The sequence below is a fragment of the Meleagris gallopavo genome, chromosome 2 (assembly GCF_000146605.3).
Source record: "Meleagris gallopavo isolate NT-WF06-2002-E0010 breed Aviagen turkey brand Nicholas breeding stock chromosome 2, Turkey_5.1, whole genome shotgun sequence".
Classification (NCBI taxonomy): Eukaryota; Metazoa; Chordata; class Aves; order Galliformes; family Phasianidae; genus Meleagris; species Meleagris gallopavo.
The window spans coordinates 8,434,057-8,457,235 of NC_015012.2; the positions used below are offsets into that span (position 1 = coordinate 8,434,057).

The 23,179-nt window shown below is 45.4% G+C and overlaps 1 protein-coding gene across 1 annotated transcript in view; it reads left to right on the forward strand.

Moving 5' to 3' along the window:
- The first annotated feature begins 512 nt into the window (after positions 1 to 512).
- TOGARAM2 (TOG array regulator of axonemal microtubules 2) overlaps positions 513 to 23,179 on the forward strand; it is a 46,786-nt gene continuing 24,119 nt past the window's right edge. The window contains 8 exon segments of the mRNA XM_031552307.1: positions 513 to 636; positions 17,526 to 17,651; positions 18,634 to 18,768; positions 19,322 to 19,336; positions 19,339 to 19,515; positions 19,816 to 20,036; positions 21,545 to 21,717; positions 22,966 to 23,012. Coding sequence (XP_031408167.1) covers positions 17,624 to 17,651; positions 18,634 to 18,768; positions 19,322 to 19,336; positions 19,339 to 19,515; positions 19,816 to 20,036; positions 21,545 to 21,717; positions 22,966 to 23,012 — 796 coding nt within the window. The 5' untranslated portion in view covers positions 513 to 636; positions 17,526 to 17,623.

A 23,179-nucleotide genomic window follows, 5' to 3' on the forward strand; every position in this document is an offset into this window, starting at 1 on the left:
GGCATGATTGGGGAACATGGGCATCCATAGCTGCTGTTCCAGCTGACAGACTTCCAGCACTTTACAGGTTTGGGTGCTCTCCAGACTTGCAGTTTTCTGAAGCATCGTCTTGCATTCAGGCTCCTCAAATCAAGGTGTACAGTTGAAATACAGTTTGTAGGGATGATTAGGGGAGCTACAAGGAAGAAGCAGAGTCTTTAGTAGAATTTGTGGTGATAGGATACATAGAGAAAGGAGATTTTCCTTATGTTCAACTTAAAGATTTTTATTGTGGGGGTGGTGAGGCACTGGCACAGGTTGGTCAGAGAGGTGGTGGGTGCTCTGACCTTGAAGACACCCAAGGTCAGGCTGGATGGGGCTCTGAGCACCTGGTGGAGCTGTGGGTGTCCCTGCTCACTGCGGGGGTTGGAGTAGATGGCCTTTAATGGTTGCATGGGAACTGTTAGGTCATGGCCTGAACCAGTGATTGAGCACCTGGTGAAGGGGTGGAGCCAGCCCTGGAGCACAGGTGCAAGCAATTCACCCATATGACCTCCCTAACCTCATTTACAGGCTTGCAGCCAAGAGGGAAGGATCTCTACTTGGAGACTGTTTCCTTTAGGGTATTTTCCAGTGAACCCTTATCTTCAGAGCAGGGTAAGCTGTTTCTTTTTTGTTACCTGCTTGTGAGTAATTTGTTTCTTGAGTTATCTGAAAATTGGTCAGAGGTAGCTACATACCTCTATTTTTTTTACTGTGCAAGAGTCCTTTCCAACTTAAACAATTCTACGATTAAGGATTTGGCAAAAGGGTATGTTTAAGTGAGGTAAACTAATAGGAAGAAGGGATGGCTTTTCTGGGAAGTATGAACTCTGGAGGAGTTTCAAAGTGACGATTCCTTTCCTGCAGTTTCCTCGATTCCAGTGAAATATTTTCATATTTATAGGACGGATTTTTCTCTCTATCTATAAATAAATTTTTGACTAGCTTGTTGTTCAAATGGAGAACCCCATTGTAAGATGCTGAAAGCTGCACCAACTGCTGCTTTGTAGAGGGGACTGATAACAGTTTTGTGTCTCAGTTCATGTTTCACATGCAGGACAAAGGAGAAGTTAGCACTGACATTTCTATACAGAAGTCTGAGCAGAACAGTGTTCCCAGTGCGAGCAAAATGCTGTGAGTAGGAAAGCACCCTATGCCCACCAATGGGATGATACACATGTTGATAACAGTGCTGTAATCTGAACTGTCTGAGGAGTGACACTGGCTATCCAATTGTTTTCCCTGCTGAGCCAAGGCAAAGAAACACCTATTGCACCGTCAGGAGGGCTGATACAGGTTTTGGGATCATGGTAAACATTCTAGCCATCTTGCAGCTCACAGCTCCAATCTGTTGACTGCTTTGCAAAATGGTGGGGGAAATATATGTGATACAAAACCACTGGGTGCTCAGCCTGCATCTGTGCTGCTGGCAGCTGTCCCCAGCCCTGTGCTCTGCTGCGCAGACAAGGTGCACTCCTATGGCTGTGCCTTCTAGCTCCATGTCTTGCACTGTATGTGCACGTTGTCACTGTGGAAAAGCTGTTGCAATGTGCTTAAAATGCTGGGATGCCAGAAAAGAAAGGACTGGAGGTGATCTGTTTTTTTTAAATGTAAAACAGTAATAGCACTTCTGGGGATATGCAGAACTTAAGTGTACTCAGGGACCATAGCAGATGACAAGTGAAGCCTTATGAGAATATATATCTACAGAAAAGAGAGTTAAATAAGCACGGTCTATGTGTCCAAATTAATTTGTAAAGTGTGTTTCTCTGGTGTGTGAAGTTTAATGGTGTGCACAGAACCTTAGCTTTCATCAATTTGCTTAAGGGTTCCTGTAGTTCCCATGACTTCAGGAAGCAGCTTGAGAAGCAGGCCTGGTGTGCCTGGTGTTACTGTGTCACTCAGGAAGGAAAAGCCTTGTTTGGCAAGGTGATCTTATGTAGCTTTGAGGCCTGGGATGTATTTTCTCCTAAGCATTTAAGATTAGAACTTTAATTGCATCTGATAAGAAATGCTCTGAACATCAAAAATAGTGCTTGCTGAGTGGGCTCCCACTGTCATCACATTTAGCTGTTGAAGGATTACAGTAGATCCCCATGTACGAATCTTCCTTCCATTAACCCCCAAGTCAGCTTGACACTTCCAGCTGCAGGATCGGTGTCTCCAAAGGCTGCCTGTTCTCCTTCCTCCTGGAGTCCCTCTGTTTGCCAGTCTTTCCTTTATCATTTCTCAGTTGCCAGAGCCAAATGTAGCATCATTTAATGCTGTTTTGAATCATAGTGCTGTAATATCTTGAAGTGAGGGGAGAACTGGGGGTCTCAGTTGTTCTAGCTCTCATCTGTGATGTTTTGCATTTCTGAAGTCTGAAAGGGTTTCAGGTGTGGTTTCCTAGGGCTCTGCTCATGCTTGGTGTTTAGAGAGAGAAAAAAGCTGACAGATCAGAAAGGGGAGGTGTGTGGGAGTGCAAGAAATCCTCCTTCATTAGAGATGTGGGAAACAAAAACGGGTGGCTGTGCAGCTCTGACACGTGCCTCAGAGGGAGAGCTTGAATGTAGCCCTATCATTCCCTTTCAGAAACATGAATACAGCAGTGAGTGTTGGGGATGTTCCGGCCCCTGAGTGGGCTCTCAGGGGGGATCTCTGCTTCAGCCCTTCTCTTTGTCCCACTTGGTGCTCACACGGCTGTTTCTCACACTTTTTTCCTCATTGCTGTGCAGCGTTTTTCCTTTTCTTGTGTTCAGTGAGTTCAGACATCAATGTGTGCTCTGATGCTCGAGTGTGCACCTGGTTCTGTAGTTGTTACCATCACCTGTTGGCATTGTTTATGAAGAAGGTATTCATATGTAAATAAGCTGCTGATTATGTGGCTGCAAATGCATGTGAAATCAGCTAGTTGAAAATCAGAGGTTGGTTTCTAGGAGGGATAAACTTGCAGCTGATTTAACAAGCTTGTTTTGCAGAGGACAGAGGAGAGGTGTGTTCAATCACCAATATCACAGAATCACAAGGGTTGGAAGAGGGACCTCGGGAAATCATTGAGTCCAACCCCCTATTAAAGCAGTTCCCTATAGCAGGTTGCACAGGAAGGCGTCCAGACCTTCAATATCTACGGAGAAGGACACTCTACAACCTCTCTGGGCAGTTGTTCGCTCTTGCAGTAAAGTTCTTCCATGTGTTTATATGGAACTTCTTATGCTCAAGTTTAAGGCCATTTCTCCTTGCCCTATTGCTACACACTGAGAAGATCCTGGCCTCATCTGTTTGCCTCCCACCTCCCTTTAGATATTAACAAACATGAATCAGATTCCCACCCCCCACCCCGGTCATCTTTTTCCCCAGGCTGAACAGACCCAGGTTACTCTGCCTTTCTTCATATGGGAGATGCTCCAGGCCCTTTATCATCTTTGTGGCCTTTTGTTGCACTCCTTTTAGGAGATCCCTGTCTTTTTTTGAGCTGGGCAGCCCAGGACTGGCACAGCACTCTGTCCTGGTGCGGCCACATTTAGAATAGAGGGGGAGGATCACCTCCCTCCACCTGCTGGATATATTCTTTTTGATGCACCTCAGGATACCATTGGTCTTCTTGGCCACAAGGGCACACTGCTAGTCCTGTGAATTGAATATGTGAATTGACAGACTGGATTGGTCTTAAGTAAACTGTATTGTTCAGAAACCCATCTCTGAGGGTCCTGGACTTGATATTTTAGAGAAAGGCACCAGAGCCCCATGGTAGGCGAATGCAATATTTCATCCTAATGGAGGGCACAAACTCAGCTGCGCTCTGCTTTGCAGTGCTGTGTGTGAGCCTTTTCTAAATCTATGAATTAAATAAGAGTTCAAGATCCCCGAGCAATCTGTTTTCCAGTCACATTGCTGTGTAGAGTCTTTCTGCTCTCTAGGAGCCCTCCTTCAAAGTTCAACTGTCCCAGGGAACAAGCAGATGAACCCATCCCTGACCTGCTGAGCACCCCTACCTTCCCCTCATGGAGTCACCTCAAGGCCAGGCTCACTTTAAATCAACTTTATATAAGCTCTTAATTACACAGCTTAAAAAAAAACCCAAACACACACCAAAAAAAACCCCAGGAAACAATGGCCAGATGTGCAGCAGGACAAGGAATTGATTCCTTCTTGGAAAGAGGAGAGGAGGGGTAGGGGAGTGATGTGCAGAAATATTTAACTGTTCAGTGCCATGTAAGAGCATTAATTTTTGGCAAGTGGTGAAAAGACGTTGCCAATATGTTAGATGTAATGGGGGTTGTAGTAAGCAGGCAAAGCACTGCAGTGTGCTGTTTCTTCCTCCTCTCTTCTCCCACTCTCTTCCCCAGAATACGATGGTTTACTCAAATGGTCATAGTGCCTCCTACTCAGGTCCCATCTGCCATCATATAACCTTCCTATTGCATCCAACTAAAACCCAAGTAATGCAATAATGGGCTGAAAGCTGTTACTGTTCGCTTCCTTTGCTGCCTCACAACATGGTTTGTGTTCATCAAGCAGTTCCTTGGGAGAGGCAAGTGCAGTGTTCTGGTTGGGTGAAACAAGGGCTGGGCTGCTGGTGGATAGGCATAGATCCTTCCAGAGGCTAGGGACACAGAAAAGCAACGTCATCCTCAGTGTTTGAGCTATGACAGGGCCCTGAGTATTTGTCTAGTAAGATGTGCTCACAAAACCCTGGTGCTGATAAGCATTATTCTGCAGCAAATCACTGCTTTATCCAGACCTTTAGGCTTAGGAAATGTCTTATGATGAAAAACCAATGGAATGGGCTGAGTGGATTGGAGAAATGTTGCCTTATGTCTTTATGAATACAAGATGTGATCACGTTGTGATATTATTGGGGAGGATCTATGTTGTGTTTGATGGTGTGTTCTGTAGTTGCATACAGAATGTCTTACCACATTCTTGATGTGGTAGTGTCACCTGGAAGAGTGTGAATTGCTCATCCTGCTTCCTGTTGAGCTTCAGGACTCTTTTCTGAGCATCTTTCCAGTCTGGTTCTGCTTAATTCATGAGATCTAATGACATTGTAGCCCATGGTACTAAAGACAAATTGCCTGCAGAAGTCAGATGTATTATGATTGCAATGTGTTCGATTAATTTAGAGGTGGTTTGCCTCTGTCTAAGTGCAAGGTGGTTGCACTTGGTGGTTGAGATTTGGTTTGGCCATAGCTAGTTCCACGCCACTTTGAAGTAGAACAGCACTTAAAGATGCATGGTATATGTGGAAGATACGCTGTGTCTTTGGAAAGCTTACGAGGTTGATCCCACGTTTTGTCTTCTGCTGTCTTGAAGCAAGCTGTAGGCTGTGAATTCCAGAGTGATTGTGGGAGAGCTGCTGCTTTATTTCCCTCCATTTAAGCAAGAATGCTGGCAAGCTGCCTTCCCTCCCCTGAGAGCCTCATCCTCCAGGTTTGTTTGCACGCCGCTTGCTGAACGCCTAAAAAAAGGAGCCAATCAGATTGCATTTGCCTAATACATTAATGAATCTGCTTAGGTGTCATCAGGTCTAACGTCTTAGTGAGCAGTGGCAGTTTAGTGCATCGGGACCGAATTGCTGAGAAGTTGCAGGGTGGTGGATTGCCAGAGGTGTGCTGAGACCTGCGGACTTGGGGCTGGGGACCAGGCGTGGTAGAGTTAAACTTCCCTGGGTACTAATGGAAGCATGTAAACAAAAACAAAGGTGAAGGTAGGTCTCCCTTCTTGTCATTCTTGCAGCAAGCATTTTATTTATTTTGCGGTTAGTGCCCTTTGCCAAAGGAACTCAAACTCCTTGGCCGGCTGCATGGGAGTAGATTTTACTTGTGTGTGTTTACTGGAGTTATAGTCACAATAAAAGTTTTTAAAGGGTCCCTGGAGAAGACAGAACTATAGCAGCCTTTGTTATCCCTAGCAGAATGCATGCAAAACCAAACAGATTAAATCCATGTGAGCTCCTTCCCTGCCTCCTACGGGGTGGACAAATGGCTCTGGAGCAAAGGGCTTTATGTGTAAGGGCTACATGAGGTTTTACGCTTCTGAGAAAGTCTCACTCTCATCCTCAAAGAAACAGCGTGCTGCACTTCTTTGCAGACCAGGAAGGCTGCTCAGCTGGGAGCTGAAGTGAGAGAGGTGTGAGGTGGATGGCTGGGTCTGTTCAAGGAACAGATCTGTGGTTTTACTGAGTCACGTGCAGCCAGATCTGCTTTAAATGCCTGGTGTACCAGGCTTTGTATCTCTGCAGCTAGCCTCTAGGTTTTCCTCTATGCTGGCTGAACTGGTGGCACAGGGTGGTCTCTCCTGGGCAAGGCTCTGCTGCTGAATGCTGTGCCAGGAATGTGCACAAGTGTGGTGCATGCTTTGCCTCTCCGCAGCACCTCTGCAGCTCTCCTTAGGGCTTCTGTGGGTACCAAGGAGACACTGGCATGACATTCCTTTGCTTCACTGCGTAGATCCTACAAGTTTAGAAACAAAAGTATTATAAATATTAGTCAGATTATCATTTTTAAGTGAATATCTAACAAGGAAAGCATCTGACAAAATGGGAACAGCTTGTTTCAGATAGTTGACTGCTTTGCCAAGTGTTTTCAAGCATCTCAACTATTGTTCAGCTGACAATTGTTTTGATCCTTTCTTTATCTGTTTTGTGGAAAATGAAAGATCACAGCTCATGGATGTGTTTGGAGAAAAAAATCTTTTTATCGAAGACTTTTTTTGTATTGTTTTAAAAATGCGCAGATGACAGACTGCATGAAGAAGCCTGGTTCCACATTGTAGGCTGTGCTCTGAAGGTTGTTCCTTGGCATTTAAAATTAATTACAGTTTTGCTACCAGTCCTGATGGGAATGAGGAAAGGAGAAAAGGACTGTCACGTCCTTTTGTGGTTTTCTATAGCTCCTATGGTTTAAAACACAGACAAACACATACACAAAACAAAAGACTTGAGTAGCCAGGATCCATCCATCCTAGGGATGATGGTAATGTTGTGGTAAACCTTTGCCCCACAGACTCAGAGCTCTTTGGCAGCTGCAGAGAGGAACATGCCCATGCCTGAGTTTCCAGAGAAGTCTGGGCACAGGTGTAACCTTGTCATTTTACAAGGTTTCAAGGACGTATCTTTGCATGCCTAGCTTGATGCTCCTAGGTACAGTGCAAATCTCCACTGTCATTCGATTACTGCTCAAAACCCATCAAGATTGGTAGAAGGAAGTGCCCTTGTTCATAAGGAGCGTCACTTGATGCCCCAGAGCACAATTCTATCCCATGTAGGAATCTCAACTTTCACTCATCCCTTCTCCAGAGGCAGCATGTCTTGTAAAAACATACCTTGCTGAAGTCTCAGGAAATGTCACCTGAGTGATGCGTTTTTATATTTGAGAAGAATGGCAAAGTCATGGCTTTGCTTTAAGATAATGGTACACCTCTGGACATTCTTGCTCTCACTCAGATGAGGAATGGAATGACACCATATGAGGAGCAGAAAGAAAGATTTTCTTCGTTTGCAGCTGCTGCAGTGGAGCAGTGGGATCCACAATGGGTTGGCAGTCGCCTTACCCAGGCACTGGTTGTCAGTTTTTCTTCCTGCCCCCAAAGCTTTCCTTTCTTGGTGCTTATAGGGTCTCTTCTAAATGTTCTCATCTTTCAGTTACCAGCTTGCCTTTAGGTGCAGCCATAAGGCCTAATTTTGTGTGGAGCCTGGAATTGCTTCGAGCTCTGCCAGTGTAGGATTTATGGCATTTCAATAGGCTCATTGGTTGCTCTTTGCTGTGAATGAGTTCTGCTTTGTGCTGAAGGCCTGGTGCACAGCTGCTGGTGGCGGAGAAGGGCTGGCTGCTAAACGAGCTGTTCCCTCTGTGCTGCCATCTCACAGCATTCCCACTAGCAATCCCCCATACCTCATTTCTGGCATCTCATGGAAAACGATAGGGGGGCCATTTTTCATCCATCATTATTCTTTGCTGTGGGCTGGTGGCTGGAAATAATTTTCCACCCAGGACTGATGGGGAGAATGCATTTCAGAAGAGGAGTAGTTTCTCAAAGCATTCATGGGCTATGCATTGTGGCCGCTTGCTTTTGGTGGAGTCAGGCTCAGCCCCCTGATTTCTGCTATTTCTACTTCCTACAAAGCCACAGAGAGCTTTCTCCACTGTAGGCACCGAGTGTTGTTTAAAACAGTGAGGGTAAAATGGGGAACTTACTCATCCACCATTGCAGTCTTCTCCGTGACTTTGCAAGGCTTTGTAAATATTCAGCTTTGTAGCTCTGAGAAAAATCCACCTTCTTGTGCCCATTTTTCCTTCCCTTGGTGCTCAGGCAGCTAATTTCTGGAGCCACAGGAAAATTGAATGGAAAGCCATTAGTAAGGAAATTGAGCTCTTCATCTTTGTTTGCTGTAATAATGTTTTTCAGTGTGGGAGAGTTTGGAAGAAGCCTCCCCATCTGTTTGAGGTGGGCTGTTACCTGCCTGCAGGTTTGGGCATCTTCCAGCTTGCAGTACGCTCCCTGCCAAGCTCTTAGCAGGGATCAATGCAAGTTGGAAGTGTTTTTCAGGACCTTTCAAAGCTGATGGCAGGTGGAATAAGTCGCAGGCCTGACTTCTCTTTGTATCTTTAGTTCAAGTCTCAACCACCTTCACTGTATAGATTTGCCACTATTATTGCATGGATTTTTCAATAGCTGGAAATTATTTTCTGCTGGCACTGCATGTTGGTCTGTAACAGAGGCTGGTGGGGTGGCATCGTTGAAGCTGGCTGGGCTTTGCCCACCTCCTGCCTCCAGCAGGCCAGTACACACACACTGAGGTGAAAGCTGTGGGAGCTGAGTCTGGTTTTCAAAAGGATTAGGGCTAAATTCTGGCAAAGCTAGGGAGAGGACTTTGACCACACCATGCTAGCACATTGACTCACATGCCATGCTTTTGAAGTGATATCTGGACCCATAGGAAAGTCATGTTTTTCCTGTGTCAGTTACTCCCCAGACTTTGTGTTAAGGATATACAAATCTATTTATTCTTTTTTCCTTGTGTTACGTGAAAACCATTCTATTATGATCAAGTAAATGTAATGCAACTTGTGCTGGATAGCAGGTGTCACCAGCTGGTTTCTCTGCATCCACAGCTGAGGCTCAGCTTCACATGGCTGCTGACTTTTCAGGTAGCCAGAGCGACCAGACGGTGACTTGCCACATTTGGCAGTGAGTTAAAGCCTGCAATTAGCCAGTATGCAGTTAACTAGATTAGCAACATAGGGAACCAAGCAGGCTGAGCTGAAGACCATACGATCCTAAATGAATTAGGTTGGGAAGCACGGTGTGTGTAGTGCCCTGAGTCATCAGAGGGTGCCTGCAGGTCAGCTCTGTGCTGAGGTAGGGATTCACCTTTTGGAATTAGGGTTACTCTGAATGGACACCATTTCACAATTGGATGAGGGCAATTTAAGAAAAATATCAAATGTGCAGTTTTAAAACTTTTTTTTTTTTTTTTTTTCTGTATGTTGGTATTCCAGCTCACATCAATTTTTACCATTGGCTTGGAACCCAGCTTGTATTTGTTAGTGAAGCTCATCTGTTTCCTCCCAGCCTGCAAAGCTTCATTGGCACCTTCGGTGCTAAATTAATAACCCGCTTCTGCTCATTGGTCACATAACCAGAAGGTCTGCATAAACCCGCTGGCTCCAGAACTGCTGTGTGCTTGGGTCATTTCTCCTGTAGGCTCAAATGCCACACAGCATTGGTTGCCCTTGCCCAGTGCACAAATGAGGTTGCCATGGGGAAAGCCCAAGGGTTCCCAACCTAGCAGCGGTTCCTGAAAACAAAATAAGAACTGTATGTGTGCTGTGAGGCTGCTGCGAAGGGCCATGCTGCCCAGCAAGTATGCCCTGTGAATGAAAAGATGTCGAGAGCGGTAACTAAGTAGATTTCAGGTTACAAGTGTGTAAGATGGCATTATTTCCATCCCTGCTCTGGACAGGGGAAAAGCTCTGCTTAGCCCCAAGGCTTCTCTGCTGCTGTAGGAAAATGCAGCCTGAGAGCAGGTTGTTGGTCAAAGCAGGGAGGGCAGAGGTTTAGCCAAATACATCCAAAATGTATTTGTTAAAATGAAAAGGCTGTGCTTCATGTGTAGGGATTTCATGGCAAGTAGTTTTGTTAACCTATTGGGGAGGGATGCCTCAAGGAATAGTGTTGCAACCAGGTTCATTTCTAGGCTGCCTGTTGTGCACAGGACACTGATCCTTCCCTGTGTAATGCACAGTGGCATTAAGGGCCTGCAGGTGACATAATGTGGCCTGGGGGTGATGTTGCCCAAGATGAAGTGGGATGATGTGAGGCTGAGGAGCGAAGGTACTCCTTTCTCCTGTGATAGCAGCATTTTTTCTTCCATTTTAGGAAGAATGAAATAGAACTTTGTCTCCCTGTTTTTCAGGCTAAGCGTGTGGGCTGTTGAATCTGCCTCACCAGCAGAAGGGCAAGGTGTGTCAGTACTCCAGACTGGAGACTGGATGCTGGGTACTCTCAGGTGGTCTCAATCTGACTGGCTGACAATCTTTGCTGAACTTCAGTCATTATTTTGGTGGTTTAATGAGGATCACACTTTTCAGCTCTCCAAATGTTGCTCTCCTGTAGAGTTGCTCATTTGAGATACTCAGCAGCTTACATTTTTTGCTAGAGCTGAGCTGGTAGCTTGTTACTCAGCTTAATTAAAGGGAACAGATTGAACACCATACCAGGGAATATTTTTTGAAGAGGTAGTGCCACTGCCATGTTATGGAATTGTCCCTAACCAATGGTTCTATTAGATGACGTGCTTGTAGAAAGAGAGTTCCCTGGCCTGAAGGATTTATTGTCCAAGAAGAAAACCAGGAGAGGTGAACAAGCAGTGTTTCTGCTATGCTGTTTTTACAGGCAGGAGCTGCATGAGATTAAGTCTTGCCTGCAGTTTTCAACAGAGCTGAGGCAGAGTTTTCCTAGCCTCTCTAACAGCATAAAGCAGTGTTGGAGTCTGAGGCAGTTCTCTGCTGCTTGTTTATAGCAAAGAGGAAAAACTTTTTTGAGAATTCTCCTGTTTTGTGTAGGTAATGTCACACTTGGACACCCATGTGCTGTAGTTGGCCAATTTTCTGCCATCCTGTGATGTATAGGCTTGTTATTTTCTCATGGACCTAATTACTCGGCCTTGGAGAAGCTGAAAGTCTTGGGAGGTTGAAATTTCACACATTGTAAGGCTGAATCCTGGACTCCTACACTGCTGTTGCTGACAGAGTGATTCAGCAGAGGCAGGAAGATGCTTTCCATTGGCTTGGATGCTCTTTGCTGAGTGAGGTGTCAGACATTTCCCCATGTCACAACGTGGTGACTGTCCTGCTGGGAAAGGATTGCTGATGTTTGTTTTTTTATTTGTTTTCATATAGGAGTTATATTACTGCACATTTTTCCAGCTAAAAATCTTCTTGGTGCTTCTCTGTTAGCTTGCAGACTGCACAAGAGCTCAGGACTCAGTACTTGGAGAATTCCTTCTTTTCAGAATATTCTTGTGGATCCAAATCATGACACAGACAGAATGAGCTTCTGTTCCTTGTTGTTATTGCACCTCTGCTCAAAATTTCTTTTTGTGTGCGTGTTTGTAAAAACAGCCAGCATAACAGCGATGACTTTGTTATGGAACACTCCAAAACTTGCCACAGAAATGATGGATAAGTCACTTTCACATTTGAAAAGTAGCTTTCGAGTAAGCACAGCAAGAACAGAACGTGCAGTAGTAAAACCAAGCGTCTGTTCAACATCGTGTAGTTATCCATAGCACAGCAGAGAGGCGTAAAGTATTTGCAATGAGGGTGGTGGAAGATTCTTGTTTAGTGGAGATGGCATTAAGTGTGGCTGTGTTGGATCAGAGAGGGACACTTGGGCAGAATTATTTTTCCTCTTTTGCTAATCTTGCCTGAATGTGATGCTTTTTGTAGGACTGGCATGGATTTACACCAATCCAAACAAGAAGGGTTCCAAGCTCACGCTGCTGATCCAAGCAAAGAAGTTGTCAAATTCTTAATTCTGTGGCAAAGGGGGTGGAAAACTTCCTCTTCCTTTTGTGAGTTGCCAGTGATGCTTTGCTATTTGCTCGTGCGCTGTGGTTTGGGTGCTACTGATCTCCCTAGGGTGCTTGCTGCTGCAGCACCTGAGGAGCTGCCTGCCAACCCTGCAGGCAGGAGATATTCCTCCAGATTTCTTCAGAGAAGCGGTTGCTATGCAGCCTTGTTTATTCCTGGTGTGTGACACTGTTTGCTTGTGGAGCTAGTGCACCTGGCGGGGTGGGCCGGTCTCCTCCTAGAGGAGGGGGCTGCCTTGCCAAATGGCTGTCCCAGCTCCCGGCTTGGGAAACGCAAGCTCTGGAGCACAAGAAATCCTGCAGGAGGTGACCTGCAGCAGGGATTCACATTTCTCAGGGGGATTACGAGCTTCTCAGCATGCAGCGAGGTGAAGGCCGCAGCTGTCTGTGAAGGAGGTTGGTGAGCAGCTCTGGCTGCTTTCTGCTGTGGTGGGAAAGCAGCGTGTGGGGTGATGGATAGAGGAGGGGAGGGCAGGCCAGGCAGGAGCTGCTGAGCAGCTGGGTGTTGATGACAAGGAAGCCACTCTTCACATGAAAAGGGTCAGAGTGATTCCTGCCATGGCATAGCAGGAAAGCGAGAGCCCCCTGCTCAAGCACAACATCCCCTCTTTGCTGAGCACAGGAAAAGGGAGAAGTCCCTGCCCAGCTGCTCCAAATGGGCTAAAAGCAAAGACTGCACTTGTGGTCCTTCTGGGGCTCACACTTGTTTTCTGAGTAGAAACAAGGGAGGTCCAAATCAAATCTGCTTTCTGAATCAGTCACTGCTGAGGGTTAGGGCATGGTTCTGTGTCTCCTGGTGTGCCTGCTCTTCCCTGCCGGGTGGTAACCAAGTCTGCTTTGGACAGTGGTTTAAATGGCTGTGTTTCATTAAGTTGAACCTTAGCACCTCACTTAAAAGGGTGAGAGGAGAAGTAGAATTGTGTTTTTTTGTTTGCTTTTTCCAAGCAGAGAAAGAAAGAGACCATTGCATAACTTACTGGCTGTCTGGTCCTAAAGACATAGCACCTGGTGAACAAACTTTCCTTCAGCTTGGCCTCTGTTTTCAGAGAGGTTTATTTAAAGAATTACAGATCTCTGAGAACTAGATCTGTGGAAGGTATAGGAGGTCGAGGAGCTAAGAATCCTTCAACAGTCTGATGCACCTTGTGCTCCTTTTGGGGTGCAGAGATGCTGGCCTGCTTCAGCTACAGAGTGGGGCCAGACCAAATTGTGAAGGGCTGAGATATGAGGGCTGTCTGCTCGTTATCACGGGTGTTGGCAGGTTAATCTCCCTCCATTTCTTTCTCTCTTTGGAGAGAATATCTTTGCTTCCCTTTTTTCCCTTCCTTTTCTTCCCTCACAATTTAGCAAGCTGGGGCTCTGCTGCAGAGACCACAGCTGTGATGACAGCAGCAGCCTCTTGCACTTATGTAGTACTTGTCACACTGAGGATCTCCTTTTTGGAGAAGCTTCCAATCATCATTCTCATATTTCAGCTGGAGATGCTGACCTGTAATCAACTGAAGTTGACTTATTCAGCTTCATGCATGCAGAGGTTGTGTTTAGAGGCTCTGTTTTCTTGACCTTAAGATTTACATTTTGCTGCAGGCTGGATGGCAAGCTGGCAGCAGAGTTCACGCTGCTCCTGCACATGTCCACTTTTCATCCTGTTCTTCAGCTTTGTTTGCTTCTAGCAGCAGCCTGTGGAGGTCTGGGAATCTAAATGCACACGGAGTTAGGTGATATCTGGTAGCTGAGGTGAAAGGAGACTTTAAAAATATCAGTGATGCTGGAAAGGTGGACTTAGATCCTGAATGTGATAGAGGGGTGTTTAAGTGCCCTAAGGAGCAGGGAGTAAATTCTGAGCAGTGGGAACTCTTGTGTTTCAAGGTTCGTACGGCACTAAGAACAGCACGAGGACTTAGTGAAATAGATACAAGAGTAATAAAATGGACAATTAAACCCATCTCATTAGAGCCTTTGTGCTCCCAATGCTTGTTACTCGCAATGAAAAATTTCAATACGTAACTCAGATCCCACAGTGCTGCTGAATGAGATTGGTACAGATCATTGAGAATTTCCCTGCCTGGTGGTTACACAGAACAGGACAGAACCCTTGAGATGCTTCTTGGAGCTACCTTGGATTTATGCAGGTGTCTGTGCTTGCACTTGTTTGTGCCTTTATGAAAGATGCAGGGAACAGTATAGGAGGCCTCATAGGGAGCAGAGCATGGGACAGAGGGCGTATTTTAGTGATCCTTTACTACTGAAGAGGCAGGAATAGGGCAGGAGAGCTCTCTTTGCGAGGCACTGGGGAGACATGCCTGATACTTCCAAGGAAAATTCAGTCACAAGAAGCCAGTGTGATGCCATGTGATGAACAAAGCCCTGCAATGGACTCGGCCCTGTGGTTCCAGGGTTGTAGCCAAAGCACTTCCATAAAGAAAATCCTTCCGATGCTTTTGATCAAGGTTATGCTTAAGGCAAGGAGTCAGTGTACTTGGCTCCTTGTTACCTCACTGTATCTAACCAGCATAAGAGCCCACAGAGCAATCCATCACCCACTGCTGGGGAACTGGCACCTTTGGCCACAGCTCCAACAGAGACCATCACAAGCATGTTTACAGTGCTCACATAACCACTGTGTCCAGCAGGACACCTCATTAGAACTGGAATGAGGGTTTGTTCGGCTGTGTTTAGAAGGAGTTAATGAGGTTTGGCATTCAGACTAGCTTATTCCTAACTCTTGATTCATTGCCCTGGGTAAGCTGCTGTTTTTGGTAACTCTTGTTTCATGGCTGAGAAGCAGCCCTGACAGGAGCTTTGGACAGGGACACTGAGTTTGAAGACCTTCCAAACATGAGGTGAGAGCTGAACACGTTTTTTTTTTTTAAAAAAAAAAAAAAGGCAACGCATGTGTTTGCTGTGCTGGGAAGCCACCAGAGAAATAGGTTGTTAGTTAGAGACGACAGTAATGATAGTATTAAATAATCTCTATTTTCATTTACTGAGTGCTAATGATCCAAATAAGATGAAAATCCCAGAGGATGTGTTTCCTGTGGATTAACCCAGCAGAATGGCAAGACATACGGTTATCATATAATGAAACATCACCAAGGCCTGGAGCTGCTCGGATGCATTTTTGCTCCATTTTCCTTTTCAGAAAGCCAGTTTTTAGCATACTGTTTACATATCAGTGGCAGAAGAGGAATCCTCCACATGAGGCTGCAGGAAAATTGCTCTTCCATTATCATTCCAGACTTTGTGCAGTCTTCTGTTCCTTTTATTCTCCTCAAAAAAATGAGGTGACCTTATCTAAACATACATTTGGGGTTTTCCATAACATGTAGTTGGCCTGAATTGAGAATTCAGCCCTGAATTGAGTCAATTAAGCCTCTGGGGCCATTTCTGTTAGCATGTAGGACAACAGCCTGACCGAAGGACAACACTGAGGCATGGACATAGTGGCCCACCCTGAGTCAGTTTCATTGCAGAATATGTCAGTGGCAGAGGGAGCCTTCTGTCCTAGTTACAAGATACACTCATTTCTGGTACTTACTGCTTTCTCTTGGGTATTTTTAATACTTTCAGCAATGGAGCATGCTCAGCTTCATTTGGGAGGTGATCTCAACCAGCCAGTGCCACTGATGTATTTTCTAGATATTCATCCTACACGACGAAATCAAAGACAGTATACCTTAACCCCTGCTTTGTGCCATTGTCCCACTCACAATGCCACCTCTCATTCCTTGTTTTAATGTGCACAGTTTGAAATAGACTGAGATTTGTATTTTAGGGATATTTAGTGTCTGACTTTCACTGAAAATAATGGGAGTCAGACTCTGCAGACCCTCTCAGCGTCTTTGTTCCTTGACCTTAGGCTGTCTCTTTGAATTTACGTAGTATAACAGAAAGATTTAAAGTCAGAAATGGGTTAACAGCTAACTCCAGTCTGTCTGTAATTGCTTGCTTTATTACAGGTGAAGCCATTGACAGCTTTGGAGGAGATGTAAATGTATTGGGCAGGGGATGGGGCTACAGGGCCTGCTGCTTATATGAGCATTTTCTACTGTAAATTGCTTGAGGACACAATTTTATCTGATTGTAAGTTTGACTGATAGTAGGGTACCTAAAGTCCTTGCTCAAGTGCTCTTTGTCACTTGCTTTAAGCTCACAGAACACGATAATAAGTACCTGCTTCTTTCTCCCATCAAAAGCAGAGGTGTCTTTTCCTGCTGTAGTAGTTTAACTGAGCTCTCTGTGATTGATCCTCCTGGCTGCACTTAGCTACTGTGTGGTTGCCATTCTTTCTGCAGAGCTTTATAGACACCTATCAGTAGATTTGAAAAAGCAATTCTCATTGACATCCTTCTGTTTCCACTGACATTTATAGGAATTTTACTTCTGACTTACCATTCTGACCTTTCATCCTAAGATATGCTCTGCAAAATGCCCTTTTACCTCTCTGGTTAGGCTGTAAAAAGTAGGCCAACACAATTAAAGAAGTCAAAGCTTTGTATGGTGACTGAAGCCTCTGCCAGAAGGTGAAAGGAAATCTCCAGAGCTTTTAAAGCAGCCAAATTGGTAAGGAAATAGACCACAGGAACTGGAGCTGCAAAGTGTTTTGCTGTAGTACTGCACAGGTGGGCAGAGAGTGAACTTTTTACTGTTGTATATCTTGCACCCTATTACACTGCCTACAAGTCCTCTAGCCCTGTGGGATGTGCACTTGCTGGTGTTAGCAGGGAAGGTGGTTTCTGGACAGCTGACATCCATGGTTATGGCTCATGCTACAGGCTCAGACTTTCTGAGGTGTCAAGAGGTTATGTCAACTGCTATTCTCCTCCCTTTCCCAAAAGATGGCAGATCTGGAAGCATCTGGCTTATGGTTTGAGTTGTACTTCAGAATTACTCATGAATGTGTCATAAAAGCTGATCTAGGCCTTCCTACCCCTTCTCAGATGGGAAAGGGGTACATACCAGTCTGATGACCATGTACCCCATTGTTAATGCAAGTATGCTTGACTTGAAAAGGGAAACCATTCTGCCCCTCAGTTTTTTTCCATTATTGATCGTTCTTGGTGTAGATCCACTTCAACATTACAATTCTTTGGCATTGAACACATGAAACTATAAAGCTCCAGTGTGCAGTGCCAGGTCCGACGGCAGTGAGTGTGGTGAGAAAAACTGTTTTGGCTGCCATGCCCATCCAGCCATGGAAACAGCAGCTGCTGCGCTGGAGTTACACTTCCCTGCTATGCTGTCAACAGTCATCTTCCAGTATTTGGCTGTGTTTCTGGCAAAATGTAGAAAATGCAGAGCCTGAATGTATTTTTATGGTGTTTTAACGCTGCCTGGCTTGAGCAGTTTCCTACCATGTTCCATGTGTGATACCAGAGGGTAAAGGTGATGGTTGTCAGCTGTACTAGCAGTGTCCTTTTTCCATCAGGCCCCTGATGCTGCAAAGGACCCCAGTGGCAGCTGTGTCAGGCCCAGTGACAGGCACCACGTGCAGCCTCTCGTCTGGACAAAGCCTATCATCCTCCCATGGCAACAGAAGATAACTTTGCAGCAGGTAAAGGGCTGCAGCAGATGACAGACCTCTAGCTCTGCAGCCATGGCTTGCTGCAACCCTGCTGCTGCAGCCTTTGTAGCACGTTTGCTCGCAGCAGAGATGCTGGTGCCCAGGAATGCTGCTTGGCTCAGGGAGGCAGAGCCCCTACAAAGGCTGCATTCACAGCACTGATCGCGTAGCCCCGGAGGTGCCGGCCGTGCTGGCAAGTGTAGCAGCTGTTCTTCATTCTGCAAGAGTGAGAGCCCAACCTTGGAGGCTGGGTAATGGGGAATATATTGGCCAGGATGAAAGGCAGGGAAACATGCTGTACATAGCTTTGAATTTTCAGGAATAACTAAGATCAGAAGTTTTCTCTGAGCCAGACTGTGTTTCTTTTAGTTGAGAGGAAGCATCTTTGAAGCAGAGTAATAAACTCCAGTAACAGTGAAACAGAACAAGGGAGAATGTTTGGATGGACAATATGCATCCTACAGATAGAATATCCCAATAAGCTTATTGAATACAGAGGATGTCTAGTGCACGGTCCTTCTCTTAGGTATAGCACCTAGTGATTAATTGTTTGTGCCCTAGTAATTTATTGTGGAGGGACATAAAAACTAAAAAATTCATTGGAAATTACAGAAAGCAAAGAGCTTTCAAACCAGATTTGTAAAGTAGCTACTCCCTAGATATTGCCAAGTTCTAGATACCTTTGCAGGTTGTCTGTCCTTTGAGAGGAGACAATGAAATTCCGCAGTCTTGGATAGGCAACCAGAAAAACATGTAATTTTCCAGAGCATTCAGCTGTCAAAATGCTGGAATGCAAGCATCTCTCTAGACATCGTGGCATGAAGTCATTAAGGCCCTTGAGGTCAGGACCGTAAGTTAATACTGATGTGTCAGTCTGATATGGAAAAAGGATGTCTGTTTATCTATGTATTTTTTTCCTGCTCTTTTTTAAATGCTGCAAATCCAAGTCACTTGTATTGTTTTTATTTTAAAGCTAAGTATGATGCTCCAGTTGCTGTCTACTGTGGGAGCGTCCCAAAAGTTAAACCCAGATGCAGACCTCTGCGGGCTGGAAGCATTGATTCAAACTTGCAGCTTTGTGGCAGCAGATGGATTACTGAAGAAGGAGGTGAGGTTGGAAGGCGGTTTAATGTGTGATGGGAAACTCATCCCAACAGAAATCCTGTTTTTAGGAAGAAATGGTTGTTAGAGGTCAGTTCTGGTGCTTCTGTGTCAGAGCAGGTAGCTGACAGGGATGTGGATGATCCTGCGCTCCTCTGGAGGTGCTCTTGGCATCACATCTCTATCATTAGTTTGTTACACTTTATACTTTATCAATAGTATCCGAATGATGACCACTGCCAGCCATGATAGGGACTGCAGCCCTACTGGCCTTAAATTGGGTGTTCTGTATCTACTCACGCTATTGGTGCACGCCTTGCCATTGCTAAGTTCCAAGTTCTTTTTCTGCTTGCCCTTCAGATCTAACTTTGTGGATTAGATGATGCCACTGGTGCAGTTTGCTTGCTTACTAAGATGTCTCTCTGCTTTGAACTGAAACATGTAACACTGTGCAGATCTTTACTGGCAGTGTTCACTGAAGCCAAGGACTGACATGGGAATGGTTGGTTGTAAAGCAGCAAGGTTACCAACTAACACACTTCTTTCCATTCCATACTTAGGAGCCATCTCTTCCCTGGAGGCTGGGACAGCAAGGCTAGTGTGCAGGATCTTGATGCTGGGGCTGGAAGTGATCTCTCCTCCCTTCCTCATCCTCAGGAAAGGGAGGTGAGCAGTGCTGCCTTGGAAACTACTCAGATCAAGGACAAGCTGAAAAAGAGGAGGATGTCTGAGGGCCTGTTAGCCCCACAGAGAGGTAAGGCTGGAGCCTGCCCGCTCTTCAGAAGGAGGCAGGGTCTTTCCCAGCCTAGAGAGCTAGTGCATATTAGTACTGAACATATCTCCCCTGCCCTCTGTGTGTGCCCTCTACAATAACCTTCCTTGCTCCATCTCCCACGTAGCTCTCTCATTGCTGTAGGGCCATACCTGTATGCTAACTGCACAGCGTACCACTGTATACCAGATTTCCAAGAAATCTGTCAAACGTAATATCTAGCTCCAGGTGCTTTGTGTTTGAAATGCTGCTTCTCTTACATTGCATCTCTCTGTTTTGCAGGCCTAACTGACAGCAGTGACCTGAAGGGACTTGCCCTAAAGCCAGCAATTTCCAGGTCAGCTTCCCAGAGGCTCCTGGTAACCTCCAAGCCCGTGCCCCCTATCCAGAACAGTCTTCCTCCCCTAGAGCCCAGCTGGATGAGCAATGGGGAGCAGGAATTCAGGGAGGATGGCACAGATCATGGTGGCAATGAAGGCAACCATAAAGAATTGGCATCAGAGGTACGGAAACAAGATAAATCACATGTGGTGGATCTTCAGTGTACTCCTGTGGGCTGAGCTCTGAGATTCTCTTTTCACATAATGTGAGCACAGGGTGGCAGCTGAGCCAAGGAAGAGCTCAGGTGGATGTGCTCAGCATTTCAGGCTGTCTTTGCAGTGTGCTTTGTGTCTCCAGTGTATGTGAATAGGAGCATACTTCTGTGCTCTCTGTGAGCTCCACTTGTGGTTTTATGACCAAGAAAAACTATCAGTTAACCACACAGAGCAAGAAAATATATTTCACCTGGCCAAGCATATCCTTTTACAGTTGGTAGATACACGTTTCTATGAATCATCCATGGCTGCTATTGTTGCAGGCATACCAGTGTATTGCCAGCTTCTTATACCAGCTCTGGTTTAGATGCAAAAATGTTTGCTGGAGCTGACAGTCCTGCAAACTGAACTTTGAGTTCCAAGTGCAGCAGTGTACTTCTGCACAGTTGCTTCTAGCAATATTGCTAGAGCTCAGCAGCCTCTGTGTGGCTTTGTTGCTTTCTGTCTGCCCAGGGTTAAATGATGGGAATTGGCACTTCTGGCCAGGAGAAGTGGAGCCCAGGCTCTATCCATGCGACTGGCTTTGCAGGACAGACAGGAGATGCAATTGTTTTGGTTTTTGTCAAGATGGGCACGAGAGGGCAGAAGAATAGCAGCTTTAGTATAAAGAGGAAAAATAACAGAAGGCTAGTGCACTTCACTTCAGCCCTGCAGTTACAGGAACATATGCATCCCTGACATTAACTCCGTTGGTTTCAATGGAGATTGAACAGATCTTGATTTGGCTCTTTGGCCACAAGAAGAATGATAGGGTACTGTGTAAAGATGCTCTGTTCCTACCACTGCCCTCCCTAGCCGTGGTGCAGGGAGCTTGAAGGGGTGATGTTGCCAAGCTGAATGATTTCAGCAGGCAGAAAGCCTTTACACAGAGTGGCAGGGTAGGGAGCTCCAGTGAACCTAATAAATGTCAGTGAGCCCACAGTGATGAATTGTGTGGGATCTGGAGAGCACATTAGCATCTGAACCAAAAGGCTGATAGGGAAATGTTGAAAGGGCAGCAGCAGAAAAAGAATTATGGCCTTGAGAAAAGCAGTTTTGACAGTATGCAAAATGACTTTGTGGGGACTTGGCTGGGGCTCAGTAATGGCTGGTGGGCACCTTTGGACAGCAGAGGAATAGCAATCTAAACCCATTTCAATGCCCTAGGAAAGCTAATAAAGGTGACACCACCCCAGAACATCCTATCTGCCAAGCAGATTGCTGCCACAGAGGTGAGCAAAGGGGGAGAGCTGTCAACAGCATGGGACATGGTCCCTCCTTCACCACTTGACTTTCCATTGCCCATCCCAGGCCAAGACATGCTAACGGTTTGACTCATTTTTTCCTCAGTCTTAGGGAAAAGTACAGCTAAACTGTTTGTGGCATCAAGCAGGAGAGCTGTGTGCTTGGGTTGAGCACTGCTCTCCTATTTCCAGGCTTCATTGCAGTCTCTGTACTGCAGTGATGAGGAAAGGAAGAAGTCACTGGGGGTGGCTTTGATTCCTCCCATCCCCAAGTCAGCAAGACCATCTGACAGGGATCCTGGCAGCACTGAAATACCTCTCCCAAGCTTGCAGCAGCTGGTTTCTCAAGAGCCCCTGGAGATGAGGTAAGCCAAAGTATCTGCCTCTGGTATTCTATTCAACTCGCACATCCCACAAGGCTGTTTTCCACAGCTGACTCTCCAATGTATTTGTACAAATTTCTGTGTATTCACTGGATTGTGATCTATAGTGATTCAACATGTCAAACCCAACATAAATATTCTTTAAAGAGCGGGCAGGGGAGATGGAGACAGAACTTCTGAGGAACTGAAGAGCAGATGCTCTGCTTGGTTCTGATTCTAATTCACTTTTTAATCCTTGTGATGCCATTTAGGAGCTGTGCTATATATACCTGAATTCAGCATCTGGTTTTGTGTGTGAACTTTGCCAATATCTATACCTGTAAGAAACCAGTATCTGTACCTGCAAAAATATGCTGGGGCAAATATTAGCTATTATATAGCTGCCTACCAAATTTAGGCGCTGCTTTTGTAAATGTTGCTCCTAACTTCTCTTTGGGTCTTCGCTGTGGAATGAGAGCAAGGATAAATCTGTTTTTGGATGTATAATCCTATAGATGTGTAATATTTACCTATGGTTTTAAGATCAAAAGGGCAAGGTGCTAGGGAACAGTTACAGGGCTGTAAATGATGGACAGATACTTGGGTATGCATAGGGAAGTCTAGCTGCCAATTTTATCCTTGTTGTACCCATAAATAAGTAACAGAAACACAGTTCCAATTTAAAAAAAACTTCAGTATAGCATTGAAGGTGCAATCTGAATACATTATGTACTAGCTGAGTTGGAAGAAAACTCTTCCCTCTTGAAAGGACAGGGAGGTGTAATACTATTCTAATGACAGAGCTGTGGTATTATCATTTGTACCAAGATACTGTCATCAGTTTAAATCACGACCCACCAAAGTTAGACTTCTGCAGTGTAGATGTAGCTGTCTCTCTGTACAGACTGAAGACTGACGTAACATCTCTTGCTGATTCAGAAAGGCGTCTGTAAAAGAGAGAACCACTTAGCTCCAAAAAAGAGACAGCAGAATTGGATCTTGAACGCCCACACTGAGGAATCTGATTCCTGCACTTCAGCTGGAACTAAATGTTTTAGTTGGAGCTGTGTGACTCTACAACTTGAAAGCTTAATGGCAATGAATGAGCTTTCAGTATCACTGGTTTTATGGGTTGCACATCTTTCCTCACCAGAGTGATTTTGCTAAAGAACTTTTCCTCCTTTAAAGCTAACCCTCTCCTTTCTCTCTCTCTCTTCCCTCATATATTCTTTTTTCCTCAATTTTCTTAAGGCCAAGATCAGGCAGCAGAACAGAAGAGAAGACCCCTACATCTCTGGGTAGGTACGGGTCATCAGTATCCTAAAATGAGCATGGGGATCCTGACCTATGGTTGGCACTGTGAAATTCCATTGAAAACCATCCTGTAACTTTTTGCTTTCCTTACTATGCTCAGATGACTACTCCAGAGCCCTGTAACTGGGAGAAGGGCTCTGATGATCCAGTG